This window comes from Polypterus senegalus, chromosome 4 (assembly GCF_016835505.1).
Source record: "Polypterus senegalus isolate Bchr_013 chromosome 4, ASM1683550v1, whole genome shotgun sequence".
Lineage (NCBI taxonomy): Eukaryota > Metazoa > Chordata > Cladistia > Polypteriformes > Polypteridae > Polypterus > Polypterus senegalus.
In genome coordinates this window covers 114723191-114742879 of record NC_053157.1, presented here as the reverse complement: position 1 = coordinate 114742879, position 19689 = coordinate 114723191, and the positions used below count along the sequence as shown (strand labels likewise).

At 36.2% G+C, this 19689-nt stretch overlaps 1 protein-coding gene across 2 annotated transcripts in view; it reads right to left on the bottom strand.

The window, feature by feature from the left end:
• fip1l1a (FIP1 like 1a (S. cerevisiae)) overlaps positions 1-15336 on the bottom strand; it is a 97953-nt gene extending 82617 nt beyond the window's left edge. For both annotated transcript variants that reach the window (XM_039751202.1, XM_039751203.1), the window contains exons 1-3: positions 15041-15336; positions 14700-14748; positions 5878-5932 (exon numbers count right to left, since the gene is read on the bottom strand). In XM_039751202.1, the coding sequence (XP_039607136.1) occupies positions 5878-5932; positions 14700-14748; positions 15041-15125 (189 nt within the window). In that variant the 5' untranslated portion in view covers positions 15126-15336. The remainder of the gene's footprint in view (positions 1-5877; positions 5933-14699; positions 14749-15040) is intronic.
• Positions 15337-19689: the final 4353 nt, after the last annotated feature.

The following is a 19689-nucleotide window of genomic DNA, read 5'->3' as shown; positions in this document are numbered from 1 at the left end:
ATCACATATTCCTATGTCTCTTGATTTTTTGTCAGTGCGGCTTTCACATCACGGGCCATAAGGCACATACTAATTCAGCGTAAGCAGGGACACTCAATAAAATTGAACAAAAAACAAAATCAAGAGACAATGAGATACGAATAAGGCAGATTCGCCAGTGTGTGTGTGTCAGCTTTTATCCATCCAGATCAGAGAATTTCCAGTTCGATTGTCTCAAAACACCACTCACATCTACAGTTATTCCTATTTTCAGATTTGTATCGTGATTGTGAGTAGTATACATTTACAGTGGCTGTTACAGACAAATCAAATGTATATGTTTACTGTATAATATTAAAATTAAGAGCAACTCACTACTCAAAACGGTAACTATACGAGGCAGTCAGGATCGAACCAGGGGACTAATAAATATAAGTCAGCAATTCCTTCAGCTGCACAACGGAAGATATTGTATCGTCCTTGAACCTTTTGTGAGTGTGTTTATTTGATCTTTGCACTTCAGGCTTTACACATTATATAGTCTGTCTACATTTTGTCATTTATTACTAAAATATGAAAAACGTTTCAGTTTTAACAATGTATTTTTGGTTAAGTTAAATGCACTTTTTTTTTAGATCCTGTCAGGTTTTGAAAAAATTCTGTAAAGATCCTCTAACTGAATATTTGATTTTTTCCAATTTAAAATCATTAATATTTTAGAATAAGCTCTTAAAGCACAGAGGAAGCAATTATCTCCACATTTCTTTTTCTTCTCCATTCATCTCTATTGGCCTATTAAACTAAATTTAAAAGCCTTAAGTTTTACCCCGTTGGCCATGCAATCTCTCTCGGAGTGGGGGTCGACTTGTTTTCAATCCTATTTTTTGTAAAAATTGATCGATTTGCATGGAATGATTACAAAAAAAATAAAAATAAATAAATAAATGCACTTTTTTGTTAAAAGACTATGTGCACTTTAGTTTGTATTGTTTCATGTATTTCTTTATTATTGTGATGGCCAAACTAATATAAAAACATCTGATTATTTTCAAATTCATATGTTTCACTGGTTGTTATTTAAATTTGATTATTATTCATTTTAATAGTGTTAATGCAGAGACATCAGGGTGACATGCACAGGCTGACAGACATGAGCAGATGAGGTAAGACATGCACTGGAGCCCAGAACAGGATGTGCAAGTACAGCTTGTAGGCATCAAAATAGTCAGGCATGAAATAATCGTGACTAATCAAAAAAAAAAAAAATCTAACCATTAGTCAACTACCAAAATAATCATTAGTTGCAGCGCTATTGATAACATACCAATACAACCTTTTGGACACAGAAATATATAGTAGAAGAAATAATATTTGTGCATCAGAATTTTTGTCCACAGTGATCAACTTCGTAGTAAGGAAGATGTACATTTTTACATAAAAATTAATATCATAAAAGCCTTTTAATTTTGACATTTTCAGATTGCACCTATTTTTCTAATTCTGCTTAGAATTTACATTGCTGGATTTATATTTCATTATCAGGAATCTTTCTATTCCCATTCTATTAACTCAATAAAATAATTTTAGCCTTGTAAAAAACCTGGGAGCAATCGGAAGAACTGGTAAACTGAAATTTTCAAACGCTAATGTTGAGGTAGAAGAAAAAGTACAGTACAGTGGTGTGAAAAACTATTTGCCCCCTTCCTGATTTCTTATTCTTTTGCATGTTTGTCACACAAAATGTTTCTGATCATAAAACACATTTAACCATTAGTCAAATATAACACAAGTAAACACAAAATGCAGTTTTTAAATGATGGTTTTTATTATTTAGTGAGAAAAAAAAATCCAAACCTACATGGCCCTGTGTGAAAAGTAATTGCCCCCTGAACCTAATAACTGGTTGGGCCACCCATAGCAGCAATAACTGCAATCAAGCGTTTGCGATAACTTGCAATGAGTCTTTTACAGCGCTCTGGACGAATTTTGGCCCACTCATCTTTGCAGAATTGTTGTAATTCAGCTTTATTTGAGGGTTTTCTAGCATGAACTGCCTTTTTAAGGTCATGCCATAGCATCTCAATTGGATTCAGGTCAGGACTTTGACTAGGCCACTCCAAAGTCTTCATTTTGTTTTTCTTAAGCCATTCAGAGGTGAATTTGCTGGAGTGTTTTGGGTCATTGTCCTGTTGCAGCACACAAGATCGCTTCAGCTTGAGTTGACGAACAGATGGCCAGACATTCTCCTTCAGGATTTTTTGGTAGACAGTAGAATTCGTGGTTCTATCTATCACAGCAAGCCTTCCAGGTCCTGAAGCAGCAAAACAACCCCAGACCATCACACTACCACCACCATATTTTACTGTTGGTATGATGTTCTTTCTCTGAAATGCTGTGTTCCTTTTACGCCAGATGTAATGGGACATTTGCCTTCCAAAAAGTTCAACTTTTGCCTCATCAGTCCACAAGGCATTTTCCCAAAAGTCTTGGCAATCATCAAGATGTTTCTTAGTAAAACTGAGACAAGCCCTAATGTTCTTTTTGCTTAACAGTGGTTTGTGTCTTGGAAATCTGCCATGCAGGCCGCTTTTGCCCAGTCTCTTTCTTATGGTGGAGTCGTGAACACTGACCTTAATTGAGGCAAGTGAGGCCTGCAGTTCTTTAGACGTTGTCCTGGGGTCTTTTGTGACCTCTCGGATGTGTCGTCTCTGCGCTCTTGGGGTAATTTTGGTCGGCCGGCCACTCCTGGGAAGTTTCACCACTGTTCCATGTTTTTGCCATTTGTGGATAATGGCTCTCACTGTAGTTCGCTGGAGTCCCAAAGCTTTAGAAATGGCTTTATAACCTTTACCAGACTGACAGATCTCAATTACTTCGGTTCTCATTTGTTCCTGAATTTCTTTGGATCTTGGCATGATGTCTAGCTTTTGAGGTGCTTTTGGTCTACTTCGCTGTGTCAGGCAGCTCCTATTTAAGTGATTTCTTGATTGAAACAGGTGCGGCAGTAATCAGGCCTGGGGGTGGCTACGGAAATTGAACTCAGGTGTGATGCACCACAGTTAGTTATTTTTTAACAAGGGGGCAATTACTTTTTCACACAGGGCCATGTACGTTTGGATTTTTTTTCTCCCTAAATAATAAAAACCATCATTTAAAAACTGCATTTTGTGATTACTTGTGTTATATTTGACTAATGGTTAAATGTGTTTGATCATCAGAAACATTTTATGTGACAAACATGCAAAAAAAAATAAGAAATCAGGAGGGGGGCAAATAGTTTTTCACACCACTGTATATGGAAAACAAGTGAATTAAATTCAAAAGTTATGATCATCTCGTTTTATTATTTAAGCCTAATTCTACCCAATGATCAAACATACACAAAGGAAGACAAAACAAAAACATGGAATAATGTTCTTTGTAAAGACTATTACAACTGTAACAGAAACTAACTGTAAGATGCTTATTTTTGTATAAACTAACAATCTATTTTATTTAACATTAAAAACTTAAGGTGTTCTCACTGTAAACACTTATGATGGCACTAAGTTTGCAATGGCAAAATTCAAAGCATTTAGGACTAGGCTAATGGATTTTTTAAATGTCAATTATAAGAAATATAAATAATATCAATAATGTGAAGCTACAAGCATCATGGTTATTACATTAAAAATACATTTTCCACTTGTTTTACTTTACAAAGAATTTTTTATACATAAATAAAATTTACCACAAAAAGGTGTGTGTTATTTTGTGTTTGCCATGAGGCAAGTTTTCTGAGAAAACATGCAAGCATGGTTGCTTTACCATATAGTATAAGTCCATATCAACGAAAGGCCCTTTATATTTAATCGCACAGCACGTTACGCAAGATAAAATTATTCAAAGCACAAAATTTACTTTTGAACTTTTTTTTTATTTATTTTTTTTATATAAACATGAACAATCCAAAAGAAAAGCTTAGAGTGAAAACTTGTCATAATTAGGGTTGCAAAGAAAAAGGTATATAAAAGGTATCCCAATACAAAGTAGTAGGTAACACTTTACATTAAGTGTCCATAATTACATTGTAACTACTACGCAATTACCTGTATAAGTACAGTGTAACTATGAATTATTACTGCACACTTACCGTGTAATACAAAGTAATGTTATAATTACTCAGTTGTCATTGTTATTCCACAGCTTATATAATTACAATGTAACAATTTATCACAGATCCAAAAACAAGTGTACTTACATAGTTACATTTTATCTGTACATTCAAAATGTAATAAAAACATTAGGGTATGTAACTACGACTATATAACAGATGTTCCATGGTCTGAGAAATTGTAATGGAGAATTGCAGTGATAACTGCATTGGTTTTCAATGATATTTCAAGATCTTTTCTAAATGGTGAAAACGCCATTGCAAAATGGTTAACGCATTTTCCCCAAAATCTAGATGGGCACCTCCTTGACATGTTTTGCTTAAGCAAGCATTTGTCACATTCTTATAGTTGTGTTACACTATTTATTGCTGAATTTTTTGGACTATTATTATACCCATCCCTAACATAATACTGCCAAACTTGCATCATTCAATCAAGGTACACAGGGCCGAACAGCCATTCCAAGCATCACCGGGCATAAGTCAGGAAACAGCACAAGATGGGGAAGCACCCCATTGCAAGGCCCACTGACAAACATACCAGCACTCACAGTCTCACACATATGGCCATTTAACCCAACCTACATCTCCCTGGGATGTGGCAGTAAAACCCATGAAGGAGACATAGGGACACATGAGTAAAATGTACAAATTTTACAAACATATTCATTCATTCATCCATCCATTATCCAACTCGATATATTCTAACATAGGGTCACAGGGGGTTTGCTAGAGCCTCCAGACAGAATTCCATCTCAGGATAATGGATCTGTGAGGCAAAAGCGTTAACTATTTTGCAAAGGTGTTTTCACCATTTAAAACAGATCTTGAAATACCATCAAAAACCTATACAGTTATTATTGCAATTCTCCATTACAATTGCCCAGACCATGGAACATCTGTTATATAGTAGTAGTTACATACCCTGATGTTTTTATTACATTATTAAAGTATAGATACAATGTAACTATGCAAGTACACTTGTTTTTGGATCAGTGATTAATTGTTACATTGTAATTATATAAACTGTGGAATAACAATGACAACTGAGTAATTAACTATAATGTTACTTTGTATTACACAGTAAGTACAGAGTAATACCTCGTAGTTACACTGTACTTATACAGGTAATTACATAGTATTACAGCATAATTATGGACACTTAATGTAAAGTGTTACTCAGTAATCTAATTAAACAGCTTAACAAAAAGCCAAATATTCTTGACAAAGAAAACAATGTCTTTACTTCTAGTTTTAGATAGTATGATATAAGCATACAGCTTTCCAACAAATTACATAACATCTGATGTTAGACCAAACAATATTACTAATAGATTAGGAATACTTTTAAGTCTGATAATTAACCATTCAAAGTCCTTTTGCTCATTTCTTGATGTAGCATTTTCAAAGACAGAGACAATGATAACTAGTAATATGTCGCCTAGTGTAAATGGAGAATGTGAGCTCAACTGCATTAAAATTCTTTTTTTTTTTTTTTATTTCTGAAAATCCTATTTGTGTATATCAACACACACTATACAGCTCTTTTTCTTAACAAATAAGAAATAAGCTCTGCGGTTTATCAAACTAAGTTGCGCAATTTCTAAAAGTTTAATAAGACTACAAATATGAAACAGCAGTGATGAGTAATATTAAAATCACCAAATTAAGTATCACAAAGTAATGTAATGCACAGAAATAAATACAGCCATATAAGTGTGTATTTGGTGAACAAAACCTATTACCTGTTTCACTTCCCCATTTCCAGTGGCTTCCTCCTTAGCAGGTGTGACAACTGTACTGTAAAGAGGAAAAAGTAAACAAAAAATATTAAGGTACAATCCAACGTAAAATCCACTTTTACTCTGCTATTCTCATAATTGCTTAAGACTATTAATATTTTAAATAAAAGATAAAACCTAGAATCAAGCAAGATAATCATGTTTTGCTGTTTTTGTATGATTGCCATCTTTCAAAAACCTAACACGAAAGTTTACCTGCAACACAATGTGCATATAAGCAGAAATTTAAAAAACTTGAGTAAAGCCACCAATTAAGTAATACCCAATGAAGGGAAAAAGCACATAATGCTTCTTGATGTAAAACTAAAACATATTCAAAGCTTAAATGCAAAACAAACCACAGACCCCAGCATCTTATATACAGTGGTGTGAAAAACTATTTGCCCCCTTCCTGATTTCTTATTATTTTGCATGTTTGTCACACAAAATGTTTCTTATCATCAAACACATTTAACCATTAGTCAAATATAGCACAAGTAAACACAAAATGCAGTTTTTAAATGATGGTTTTTATTATTTAGGGAGAATAAAAATCCAAACCTACATGGCCCTGTGTGAAAAAGTAATTGCCCCCTTGTTAAAAAATAACCTAACTGTGGTGTATCACACCCGAGTTCAATTTCCGTAGCCACCCCAGGCCCGATTACTGCCACACCTGTTTCAATCAAGAAATCACTTAAATAGGAGCTGCCTGACACAGAGAAGTAGACCAAAAGCTAGACATCATGCCAAGATCCAAAGAAATTCAGGAACAAATGAGAACAGAAGTAATTGAGATCTATCAGTCTGGTAAAGGTTATAAAGCCATTTCTAAAGCTTTGGGACTCCAGCGAACTACAGTGAGAGCCATTATCCACAAATGGCAAAAACATGGAACAGTGGTGAACCTTCCCAGGAGTGGCGGCCGACCAAAATTACCCCAAAGCGCAGAGATGACTCATCCGAGAGGTCACAAAAGACCCCAGGACAACGTCTAAAGAACTACAGGCCTCACTTGCCTCAATTAAGGTCAGTGTTCACGACTCCACCATAAGAAAGAGACTGGGCAAAAACGGCCTGCATGGCAGATTTCCAAGACTCAAACCACTGTTAAGCAAAAAGAACATTAGGGCTCGTCTCAATTTTGCTAAGAAACATCTCAATGATTGCCAAGACTTTTGGGAAAATACCTTGTGGACTGATGAGACAAAAGCTGAACTTTTTGAAAGACAAATGTCCCGTTACATCTGGCGTAAAAGGAACACAGCATTTCAGAAAAAGAACATCATACCAACAGTAAAATATGGTGGTGGTAGTGTGATGGTCTGGGGCTGTTTTGCTGCTTCAGGACCTGGAAGGCTTGCTGTGATAGATGGAACCATGAATTCTACTGTCTACCAAAAAATCCTGAAGGAGAATGTCTGGCCATCTGTTCGTCAACTCAAGCTGAAGCGATCTTGGGTGCTGCAATAGAACAATGACCCAAAACACACCAGCAAATCCACCTCTGAATGGCTGAAGAAAAACAAAATGAAGACTTTGGAGTGGCCTAGTCAAAGTCCTGACCTGAATCCAATTGAGATGCTATGGCATGATCTTAAAAAGGCCATTCATGCTAGAAAAACCTCAAATAAAGCTGAATTACAACAATTCTGCAAAGATGAGTGGGCCAAAATTCCTCCAGAGCGCTGTAAAAGACTCATTGCAAGTTATCAAGCGCTTGATTGCAGCTATTGCTGCTAAGGGTGGCCCAACCAGTTATTAGGTTCAGGGGGCAATTACTTTTTCACACAGGGCCATGTAGGTTTGGATTTTTTCTCCCTAAATAATAAAAATCATCATTTAAAAACTGCATTTTGTGTTTACTTGTGTTATATTTGACTAATGGTTAAATGTGTTCGATTATCAGAAACATTTTGTGTGACAAACATGCAAAAGAATAAGAAATCAGGAAGGGGGCAAATAGTTTTTCACACCACTGTACATTAGCCAGTATTATGTTCTTACAGTATGATATTTAGGGCAAGCAATAAGCATCAATATTTATTTCACTCGTCGTATGTTCAGTTATGCAAGCAGCTCACAGAAAGCATTTTTAACATGATTTATCACAGACATGCAGCCTCTGTCCATGGTGGAGGGTGAAGGCTTTCAGAAGATGATTTCCACATTCAATGCCAGGTACATGCTGCCTTCAAGAACCTAATTCATGAAAATGATGGAGAAAAAGTATGAAGAAACTAAAGGCAAGGGGAAGAACACCCTTAAGGAGATTGACAGCACTGCACTCACAACTGACATTTGGTCGAGCGTTGCTTGAGTGTGACATGTCTTGGGGAGGACTGGGAAATGAAGTCCAACATCCTAACAACAATGTCCCTTGAAGAGAGACAAATGGCTGTAAATACTGCAGAATGGTTTAAAGATGTTATTGCCAAATTTGACATTCCACCGGAGAAAATCAAAGCTGTCGTCCATGACAATGGTACTAATGTTATAGCAGCAATGAAGATTTTGGCAGAAAAGCATGGATGGGTATCAGTGTGATGTGCAGGTCAAACTGCTATAAAGAGCTACCAAGCTATCTCTAAGCGTGTGGCTGCTGCAAGATGCCTTATTGAACATTTAAAAAAAGTGAACTGGCATGCACCCATTTTAAGGAAAAGCAGCTGCAAATAGGTGAACCACAACACATGCTAGTGCAATGCGCAAGTACTCACTGGAACAGTATTTATCACATGCTATCCAGCCTGATGGAACAAAGATGGCCGGTCACTGCTGCACTCTATGATACAGCAGTGACTCAGAGAAGAAAACACAACTACCTTGATCTCAAGCTTGAACAGTGGAACCTGACTGAGGAGCTGAGGCAGGCACTTGAGCCATTAGAAGGAGCTAGTGTTTCTGAGTGGGCAAAAATGTTGCCCTCTCTTCACTTCCACAGCTAGTACAAAGCCTTAAGACGTCCATTCAGAGTTTAGTTTTTGAGACTGCACCAGTAAGGACGTACCAAGCTCATATGGCAGAACAGATCACAGCAAGATGGTAAGGACTATCTACGTTTAAACCCGAATCTCCAAACACAGGTCTAATTGCTGCTGCTCTGGATCCCAGGTTTAGAAAACTTAAGTTCTTGCCTGCTGACGAAGCATTCAACATTCAAAGCCCAGTATAAAACATGTATTTCCTGTCAAAAAAGCAGCAAGGCAGCCCAAAATGAATTAAAATGCACCCTGCAGTGCAGCACAAGATAAACCTGTAATGCATCCAAAGGGTGTAACATCATTCTTTGATAGCATACTGGGATCATAATCAGATTCCAGCACCAGTCACAAAGAGGATAAGAAGCAGCAGCAGTTAAACCAAGCTGTGCAGAAAGAGGGCTTGACATATTCTGGAGAACATCCCCTGTCCTAAAAGGAAAATCCACTGTCATGGTGGAAAATAAATGCATCACGCTATCCAACACTGGAAAAGTCCTATTTGTGTATTACAGCAACATCCACACCGTCAGAGTGTTTCTATTCTGCATCAGGAAACATTGCATCAAAGGCCAGATTGAGCCTCAGTTCTAAGCATGCGGATATGCTCACTTTTCTTCATTGCAACCACAACATGTTCCTTTAAAGGCTAATGCACACAAACATACACACCCGATCTACCTCATCTAGGGGACACAATCCTGCCAGAACATTTTTTTTGCCTCCTACAAATGCCACAAAGCCTTCCAAGAAGACAGAAAAGGCTTACATTATACCTGATGTGTAGTTAGGTTGAAACTTCTGCTAATTATGGGTTTAGTTTGACAAATAATTAAATTAAATAATAAATAAAGTTTGAAAAATAAAACTTTTTTTCTACAAAGAAAATAATTTAGCTGTTACTTTCAGAGAGATGTCTTTTCCTTTATCTATATTTGCTATTGCTCCCAAATAAAGCAAAAGTATTTCTCAACTGATTACTTGATCAATCAATGGAATAATTGGTAGAATACTAGATTACTTAACACTAGAATTACCAAAGACTACAAAAAAAACTTGTGATTCAGGCCCACCTTAAATATTACTAAAATATGAAAAACGTTTGCTTTAACAATGTGTTTACACAGATTATTGTAGAAACAGAACACACATGAAATGCATGTGTTCCAAATAACGATCTATTATTTCCCTAAACAACTCTAGGTACCCGGCTCCCACATAATCAAAGCTAGAACTGGGAGAACTTTGTGTCCATTCTAGGCGGTGAGGGGATGGAATAGTAGGCTGCTTGTCATGATCGGCACATTTACAAGACAAAAGACACTGACAAGGAGGTGCGAAGGGATTTAAGGTGATTTTTCATAGGCTTTGGCAATTCTAGTGTTAAATAATCGATTGTTGCAGCCCTAGTAGAGAGTATCCAGAAACCACACATAAAAATAGCCCTTTGTTCTCAAGAAAAACTAATTTTATAATTGAAAAGGTGAGAACGCATGGTAACATTATTCTGTTGAATGTAATACTCAGCCTACAGTATCTAACAAATGCTTGTGCATTCATGAAATAAACAACAAGTATACTGATGAAGCAGGTAATTTACTACTGCTGAGAAAAAGACCTAAAGTATTCAGCAACTTATTGATCATGTGATAGCATGAATGTTCCAATAATGCTCCCGTCACCATTTTTCAGGCTTACAAAATGGACATTAAACTTTTGAAATCAAAGGACTATACTCCATTACAAACTGTTGAACATGCTTTTATAGCCTTAAACCCCACCTTTACTAACATAAGGACCCACTAAATGGTCTAAGTGCAACAAACTACAATGCAGCTGTAGACATTGGTCACTAAATGTGGATGCTACTGTAAAGGACATCAGAATACCCCCGAAACTCAAACTAACAATGTTTTTGACAAAGAAACAAATTGTTGGGGTCCAGATTAGGTCTGAAAACAAAATGAGAATACAATAATAATGCAATACTTCAGCTAAATTTTTGATAAAATATTTTTCAATACATTGGAAAAAAGATCAAGTATTAGCATAATATAATCCTTTAAAAAGGATCTCTTTCCTAAAATATTCTCTTCCAAGATGCCAATTGTGTTTTTATTGAGGTATAAGATTGCTATGCAGTCATGTACAACAAAACTTGACAATTAAACATTGCTGTAAAGATTTGCAGGTAACCATCCACTCTATATATAAAGCTGATCTACTAGAAAACGTATATGGAATACCAAGTTTGCAAAACTGGTAGCCCAGCAGACTACCATATGCATTTACAATTTGTTTTCCCCTGGATAGTGAACTCTCACTTTCTAACTCCTCCACAGATTTTATACTAACAAAATATAAATATGGCATATTGTTTAAGAAATCTACTTTGTGCAGGGCAAAGGAATTTTTCCCCCAACAGTGTTTACAGACAGATTATTTCACTTTTTATTAACTATATCACAATTCCAGTGGGTCACAAGTTTACATATACTTTGTTAATATCTGGTGGCACTGCCTTTAAATTGTTTAACCTTGGCCAAATGTTCTGGATAGCCTTCCACAAGTTTCTTACAGCAAGATGCTGTAATTTGACCCATTCCTCCAGAAAAAAATGTAACTGGGAGAGATTCATAGGCCTCCTTGCTCACACATGCTTTTTTAGTTCTGCTTACAAATTTTAAAATCAGACTGAGGCCAGGGCTTTGTGATGGCCATTCCAATACCTTGACCTTGTTGTCCTTAAGCCATTTAGAAGACTCGTTTGCGACTTAGTTTCAACTTCCTTGCGGAATTCTTGAGATGTTGCTGCAGTGTATTTACATCATTTTGTGAAGTGCAACAGTCTCTCTTGCAGTAAAGAGCCCCCACAACATGATGCTCCCAATTCATTGCTTGACTGTTGGGATGGTGTTCTTTGGCTTCCAAGTCCCACCATTTTTTTTTCCCAAACATAACAGTCAAACTGCCAAACAGTTCAATCTTGGATTCATCAGACCAGAGAACATCTTTCCAGAAGATAAGATCAGTGTCCTCATGTGTCTATTGCAAACTGCAGTCTTGCTTTTTAATGGTGGCATTGGAGCAATGGCTTCTTCCTTGTTGTGCAGCCTTACTCGTTTGACTATGGATATAGATACTTGTCTGCCTGTTTCCTCCAGCTTCACAAGGTTGGTTGCTGTTGTTCTGGGACTGATTAGCACTTTTTGTGCCTAAGTGCATTCTTCTCTAGGAGACAAAATGCGTCTCATTCCTGAGTGGAATCACAGTTGTGTGGTCCCATAGTGTTTACTCTTGCATATTATTGTTTGCAGTGATCAATGTGGCCCCTTCAGGCGTTTGGAAATTGTTGTCATCGATAAACCAGATTTGTGGAGGTGTACAATTTTTTTTTCTAAGGTCATGGCTGATTTCTTTATAATTTTCCCATTATGTCAAGGAAAGAGTCAGTGAGTTTGATGGTAGACCTTAACATACATCCACATGTTTACTACAATTAGGCTAATTGGCTATCAGAAGCTAATTGTTCAGGTTTGACACAATTTTCTGGAATTTTCCAAGCGGTTTAAAAGGCATAGTTAACAAAAAGTGTATGTAAACCACTGAATTGATATAGTCAATAAAAAGTGAAATCATCTATGAACATTGTTGGAAAAAATTTTACCCTACACAAAGTAGATGTCTTAAATGATATACCAAATTTATTAGTTAGTAAAAAGGCTGTTAAGGTATTATAAAGTGAGTTTTATAGAATGTGCACTTAAGTGTACAAAAATTTCTAACATCAACTGTATATTTGCAGAATTAAGCAAAAATATTTGGCAAAGTTTAAGAAATACATCACACTGCTCAGGCACTTTTACTAAGTTGTTTAAACACACTAAGAAATACATTTCAAGATGCTTACCCTTGACCAGTCTCATCTAGAATTTTACAGACTAGTCTCTCATCACTTTTCTATCCAAAACCCTGGAACATGCAATCTCTAACCAAGCCTCTTCCTTTCTTCTGCCAAACAAACAGATTGATCCTAATCAGTAATGCTTCAAGAAAGGCCATTCCACCGAGATGGCTCTATTCACAATTGTTAATATATCATGGCTAGCTAGAGCTACCAACACATCATCTGTCCTCATCCTGCTGGATTTCTCCTCTACCTTTAACACTAGAATTATCAGAGATTACGAAAAAAACTCGTAAATCCGTCCCACCTTAAATCGCTTCTTAAAATCGTTCACAGCTCTCCACCAGCGTCTTCTGTCATCTAAATGTGCTGATAAAAATCAGGCTGCAAGCAGCCGGCAATTCCATCCCCCCACCGACTTAGAACGTGCACAAACTTCTCCCAGCTCATGCCTTGATTGATTTTTTGGGAGTGAAGTGAAGTTTTAGAGTGGAAATAATAGATTGTTGTTTGGAACACAAGCATTTCATGTCTGTTCCGTTTCTACAGTAATCTGTGTAAACACATTGTTAAAATAGAAACGTTTTTTATATTCTACTAGTAGATGACAAAATGTAGGCATAAACCATATAATGTATGAAGCCTGAAGTATCAAAGAAATATTTTCACAAAAGATACAAATCTAACACAACAATTGCGCTTTTATTCAAAAATATAACTGCACAAACTAAAAGCCGCCTTAACATGCGACATTGACAGCCATTTATTCTTACTGCCTCTGTGGTGCAATAGAATCAGCTGCCGACTGGGAACCAAAAGGTCGCGAGTTCGATCCTGCACCACTCCGTTTTGAGAGGTAAACTGCTCTTAGTCTTACTATTTTAGAATAAAAAACATACATTTGATTTCAGTCAAATTATCAAATTTCAAATTGGCATCAAATGTCAATCCAGATTCTTCTATGTAAAGCTCCTGGTTGATGGAAAGAGCTGCCCGCCTCCCTTTGTAATTCTTACAATGTGTATAAGAAGCTTTTCAAGACTCTGATATTAGCTGTTAAATATTTGTAAATAAGGAAATGCAACTACTAGATTGTATTGTGTTCTACGGTTTTCACTTGTAATGATCAATTTTGATCAACCCTGTCCTGCAACACTTGTTCCCAAACAGTCCTGAAGTTTACTATATTATGCGGACATCTTTTGTAAGCCACTTTAGAAGAATCATCTGCTAAGTAAATAAATGTAAACATACATGTAAAGAATGAATAATATTGCATATTTGCCAAAAATTGGGAGAGCACTGAATGGGCTGGGCAATCTTTGGAGATAATATATTTTAAATCACAGTGTTTTCACAGACAGTAATCGTTTTTTCATATGTATATGTTTAAACAATATTGTTTACTTCCCATATATTCTAATTTGTTAAATAATAAACACACAGAACCAGAAAAATATATCTAATTAGATGTACCTTGAAGAAAGCAATATACAAATAACAAGCAATATAATCCTGCACATAACAGCAAAAAGTATAAATTACCTGCTCTCTCTTATACCTATCAGAAATCCAAGAAATGTACTTGTCTTTCAAGAATTCACCATTAGATAAATTATTTAGGCTAACTAGGTTGTGACTCACAATTAAGAATTACAAATGGCCCATTTAGCTAACGAAAGTCTAACCAACAAAATAGCATATTTAGTATTAGCCCGTCACAAACACGTGACTTACTTTTAGTAATGTATTTCAAATTACTTATTCGATCTAATCCCCAGTGGTTTGAACAAATGTATACCTTTTTCCTAGAAAATTACAGCATACAAATATGAAAACATTACTTAGAAGAATCATTTTAAAACCCAAGTGCACTTGACTGATATTTTCCTGCTTACCTGGTGGTGACAGGAGCAGATTCCTCCTCTTGTTTATTTTCATTTTCATCTAGAATAACAGGATAGAATAACGCTCATATTACACTAAATTCTTTAATAATAGAGGCTAGGTATGTACTGCAATCCAGTGAATTTCCTAATCTAAAATGTTTTTTAAAATGAACAGCTGGAAATCAGTTATCAATTAGACACAACTTTTCACGTTAACGGTAAGCAGGCCCTGGCCCCTTGCCAAAGCTAGTTTAAAGTGAGGTAAAAGTAAGCAGGAAATGTAAGTATCAGAGAAGAAAGGGGGATATAGAAATTAACAGATCCCTCCGGTTATTAATGAGTTTCCTTACCCCCATAAAGCCATTCTTCTTCTTCGTCACCGGCTGTAACCGTATCATCCGTCACCATCGCTTTATCCTCCTCTTCAGCAGACATTTTTTAAGTGATTTTTCAAAACCTCACAGTTCTATCGGAGTATAACTTTCCTTCCAGATGTGTTAATTTTATTGTAATATGTCACTTCAAGAAGAAAACGTATATAACAACGAGTAACTACGGCACGAAAACATAAGACATTATGGAGTATGAAAAAATTGGAAGAGACCAACACGTTTCCATACAAGCTTCCCTTTCACCCATGAACCCGCAAAAACGAGCGGAAACCAGCCGCAGTTTACCCGGAACTGATCGTGGGTTGGTTGAAATTGATCAGGTGTGAACTTGAAATAAAAGAAGCAAAAGCCTTCCTTTAACATCGTGAGGAGAAATTCGGTTTATTTTACCGAGTCGATTATTTGAAACCACTGTTTTAAATAGGTAGACTAGATTGTCTTAGACTAAAAGCGGGCCACAACTCAGAAATCAGCAGACGCAGATTATTACCTCGGAGGGCATACGGGCACGACTTCTGGAATTTTACTTGTTGCATTAAATCGAAGAGTTTCGTGCCATTTAAATGAATCGATGTTCGTCATTATAAAAATATAATTTAATATTGCACACATTCTTTTATTATATATGACATGATGATAATTCGTATAACATAACGTTTTAGTACACAAAGCAAGCAACATTTTTGAGATGCATCATTAAAATAAGACGTTACATTACACAGTTCACAAATCAAATGGACGAGAATCGTACAACTGGTTTTTGGGTAATGATTAATTTTTAAATCAAAGTAAACCGATAATGAGCCATTCAGTCAGTGAGACATAAAGGCAAAATTGAAAGCAAATAATTATTAGAAATGAATATTAATTTAAGGTTCATTTTTGTTTGACTAACTTTATGACAGTACAAATCCAGAAAATTATTAGTATTTTTTAAATATTTCAGTTCTAAATAATTCCAATATTAAATTGTACAAAACAAACCATTAATACATTATAATATAAATGTGTTGTTACTGTGATGTACTTCTATGATGAATGAAAGCGTCATCAGTAACATGAGCCAGCCCTCACTTTCATCATTTGCTTCACACCCCCTTCAAAATTAAGGCCCTTCTCTAAAGGTTTTTTATTTTGATCTTCGATTGTCAACAATTTTAGTCAGTTCACCTGAAACTGGACCTCAGCCCCACCCATACACACACCTTAGTTCTATTGTCATTAAACCGTACTGCTAACCTTAAGGGGAACCCAACTGGAACAACTTCTTGTTTTCCCAACCAGGGGCATCCAGGCCCATCCACTTTGCATTTCTGGTTTTGCCACTGAGTCCACCATGTTTGCTTCTTGCCTTACACTGAGTATTGTGGCGATAAACACTGGCTCCCTGCAACCCTAAACTACACAGATTAAATTCCCTGGTCTTCCTCCCACCTCCTAAACAAGACTGTAATAGGTTATCTAGCCCAGTTTTAGTAAGCATAGCTACGTCTTTAACTTGAAATGTACTGGTGCATGGGATAAGCTTGTATTCTCAAGTGTGGAACGCTGGTTTAAACAAAATATACACAATGTAACTGGAGCGAGGAAGGTATGTTGAAGCGTTCTAAGATTTCCCTTCAGATGTATGTTTTTCCGGAAATGATACCGAAGGGCATGGTCAGCCATGTGTAAGTAAACACTGAATGTACACTGTATATATGTATCTACAGTCGTGGCCAAATGTTTTCAGAATGACACAAAAATTTCAAAACGTTTGCTGCCTCAGTTTTTATGATGGCAATTTGTGTATACTCCAGAATGTTATGAAGAGTGATCAGATGAATTGCAATTAATTGCAAGTCCCTCTTGGTCATGAAATTAACTTAATCCTCAGAAAAAAAAAATTTACACTGGATTTCAGTCCTGCCACAAAAGGACCTGCTGACGTCATTTCAGTGATCCTCTCGTTAACACAGGTGAAAGTGTTGACAAGGACAAGGCTGGAGATCACTCTGCCATGCTGATTGAATTAGAATAGAGAGGTTCAACTTTGTGAAGTGGGGTCCAGCCTCACATGGGGAAGCAAAATGGGGGGTGGGGGGATAAGAGGGGGGAGAAAGAGAGCAGGCTATATCTAATCTATCCTTTTAATCCTTATAATTATAACTACCAACGTAACAATAGGCTGCATGGCAATAACTCATGGGGAAATAGGAAATTAAGGTTAAAGTTGTCTCACTTCCAGTTAAGACTATAAAATGACATCAAAAATTCAGAATCAATGTCTCCATGATGGGACAGTTAACTTTGTGAGCTGGAATGTTAAAGGCCTGAATCACAAATTAAAGGGAAAGAAAGTATTTTCTCACCTAACAGGTCTAAATGCTAAAATAGTATTTTTACAGGAAACCCACTTACTAAGCAAGGATCAGTTCCAGCTGCAAAAGGACTGGACTGGCCAAATGTTCCATTCTAGCTTTACAAAGAAAACTAGAGGTGTGGGAATTCTCATACATAGAACAGTCTCATTTGTAGCATCAGATGTAGTATTGGATCCTGAAGGAAGATATGTGATGGTCATGGGCAACTTATCTAACTGTAAAATGACTTTGATAAATGCTTATGCACCTAATGTCGATGATAAGGAATTTATACAAAATTTATTTGCATCCATTCCCAATGTGAACACTCATAAAATTATAATGGCTGGGGACTTTAATTGTGTTTTAAATCCACTTTAGATAGGACTTCTATCATGGCAGCGGGACGATATCTAACACTGCAAAGATAATTACAAAGTTTATAACTGACCACAACTTATCAGACCTCTGGAGGTTTCTAAACCCAAACTCAAGAACATATTCTTTCTACTCACCAGTACATCATTGCTACTCAAGAATTGATTATTTCTTTATAGATAATAATTTCTTGCCTATGATTAAATCTTGCAAGTACGATGCTATTGTTATTTCCAACCATGCACCTCTGATCTTGGAGCTAAAGTCACTATGCCCCACGCACTCACCTCGCAGATGGTGTCTCAACCCGCTTCTATTAGCAGACGAGAGTTGTACAGAATTTATATCCAAACAAATCAGTTTCTTCCTAGAGACAAATACATCCTCAGAGATTTCTGCAGGAATACTCTGGGAAACTCTTAAGGCCTTCTTAAGAGGACAGATTATTTCATATCTTTCCCACAGAAATAAATTTGAAACCAAGAAAGTATTAGAGATAAAAAGCGAAATTACTAGAATAGATGAAGAACATACCAGATTTCCAAGCGAGGCTCTGCATAGGAAAAGGCAGGCTCTGCATTCAGAACTCAACCTCTTGACAACTAAAGAAACTGAACAACTCATTTATAAATACAGGCATCATTACTATGAACATGGAAAGAGAGCTATTAAGCTTTTAGCTCAACAAATCCACAAGCAAGAGGTTTGCAATACAATCCCAGTAATCACCAACACGAATGGAGATGAAATCATTGACCATAAAAATATAATGCACACATTTAGAGACTACTATAAATCCTTATATTCTACTGAGTTTAAAGAAGACAACACACAATCTAATGCATTTCCGAAAACATTACAGATGCCACAAATAGATACTTTTAGTGCGAAGGAACTGATAAACCTCTGCACTATCAGAATTACTAGATGCTATAAAGTCACTTCAAGGCGGGAAAGCAGCAGGCCATGATGGCAACCCTGCAGAATTTTATAAGAAATTCTCCTCTCAGCTAGCTCCCTTCCTAATAGCAACATTTACAGAAGCTGAAGACAATCAAATTCTACCTCAAACTTTTCACCAAGCATTAATTACCGTCTTTCCTAAACAAAATAAGGACTTATTACAATGTGCATCATACAGACCAATTTGACTTCTGAATAATGATATTACGATACTCTTAAAAATCACAGCTATAAGGATGGAGAAAGTGCTGCCTTTGGTAATATCACAAGATCAAACTGGATTTATCAAGGGTCGACACATTTTCTAATCTTCGACACCTGTTTAATGTAATATACTCACCAACAAAGTCAAACACCCCAGAAATATTATTTTCATTGGATACAGAAAAAGCATTTGACATGATTGAATGGAAATACCTTTTCACTACATTAGAGAAATTTGGGTTTGGCCCGAACATTTGTGCATGGATCAAACTACTGTATACCAATCCAGAAGCTTCAGTTTGTATTAACAACATTTGTTCAGACTACTTTAAATTAGAATGTGGTACCAGACAAGGATGCCCCTTGTCACCACTGCTATCTGCAATCGCTATTGAACCACAAGCGGTTCACTGTTGAAATTCTTATTAGATAAAGGAGATTTACAGAGAAGGACTGGAACAGAAAATTTCTCTATATGCAAATGATATGGTACTGTATATATCAGACCCATAAAATTCTGTGCCTGCAGTATTAACAGCACTTACAGAATTTCAAAAGATCTCTGGTCTCAGAATTAATCTGAATAAAAGTGTACTCTTTCCAGTGAATTCTCAAGCATATTATAATAGATTGGACACCCTACCTTTTAGCATTGTAGATCAGTTTAAATACCTGGGGTAAATATCACAAGTAAACATAAAGCTCTTTATCAACAAAATT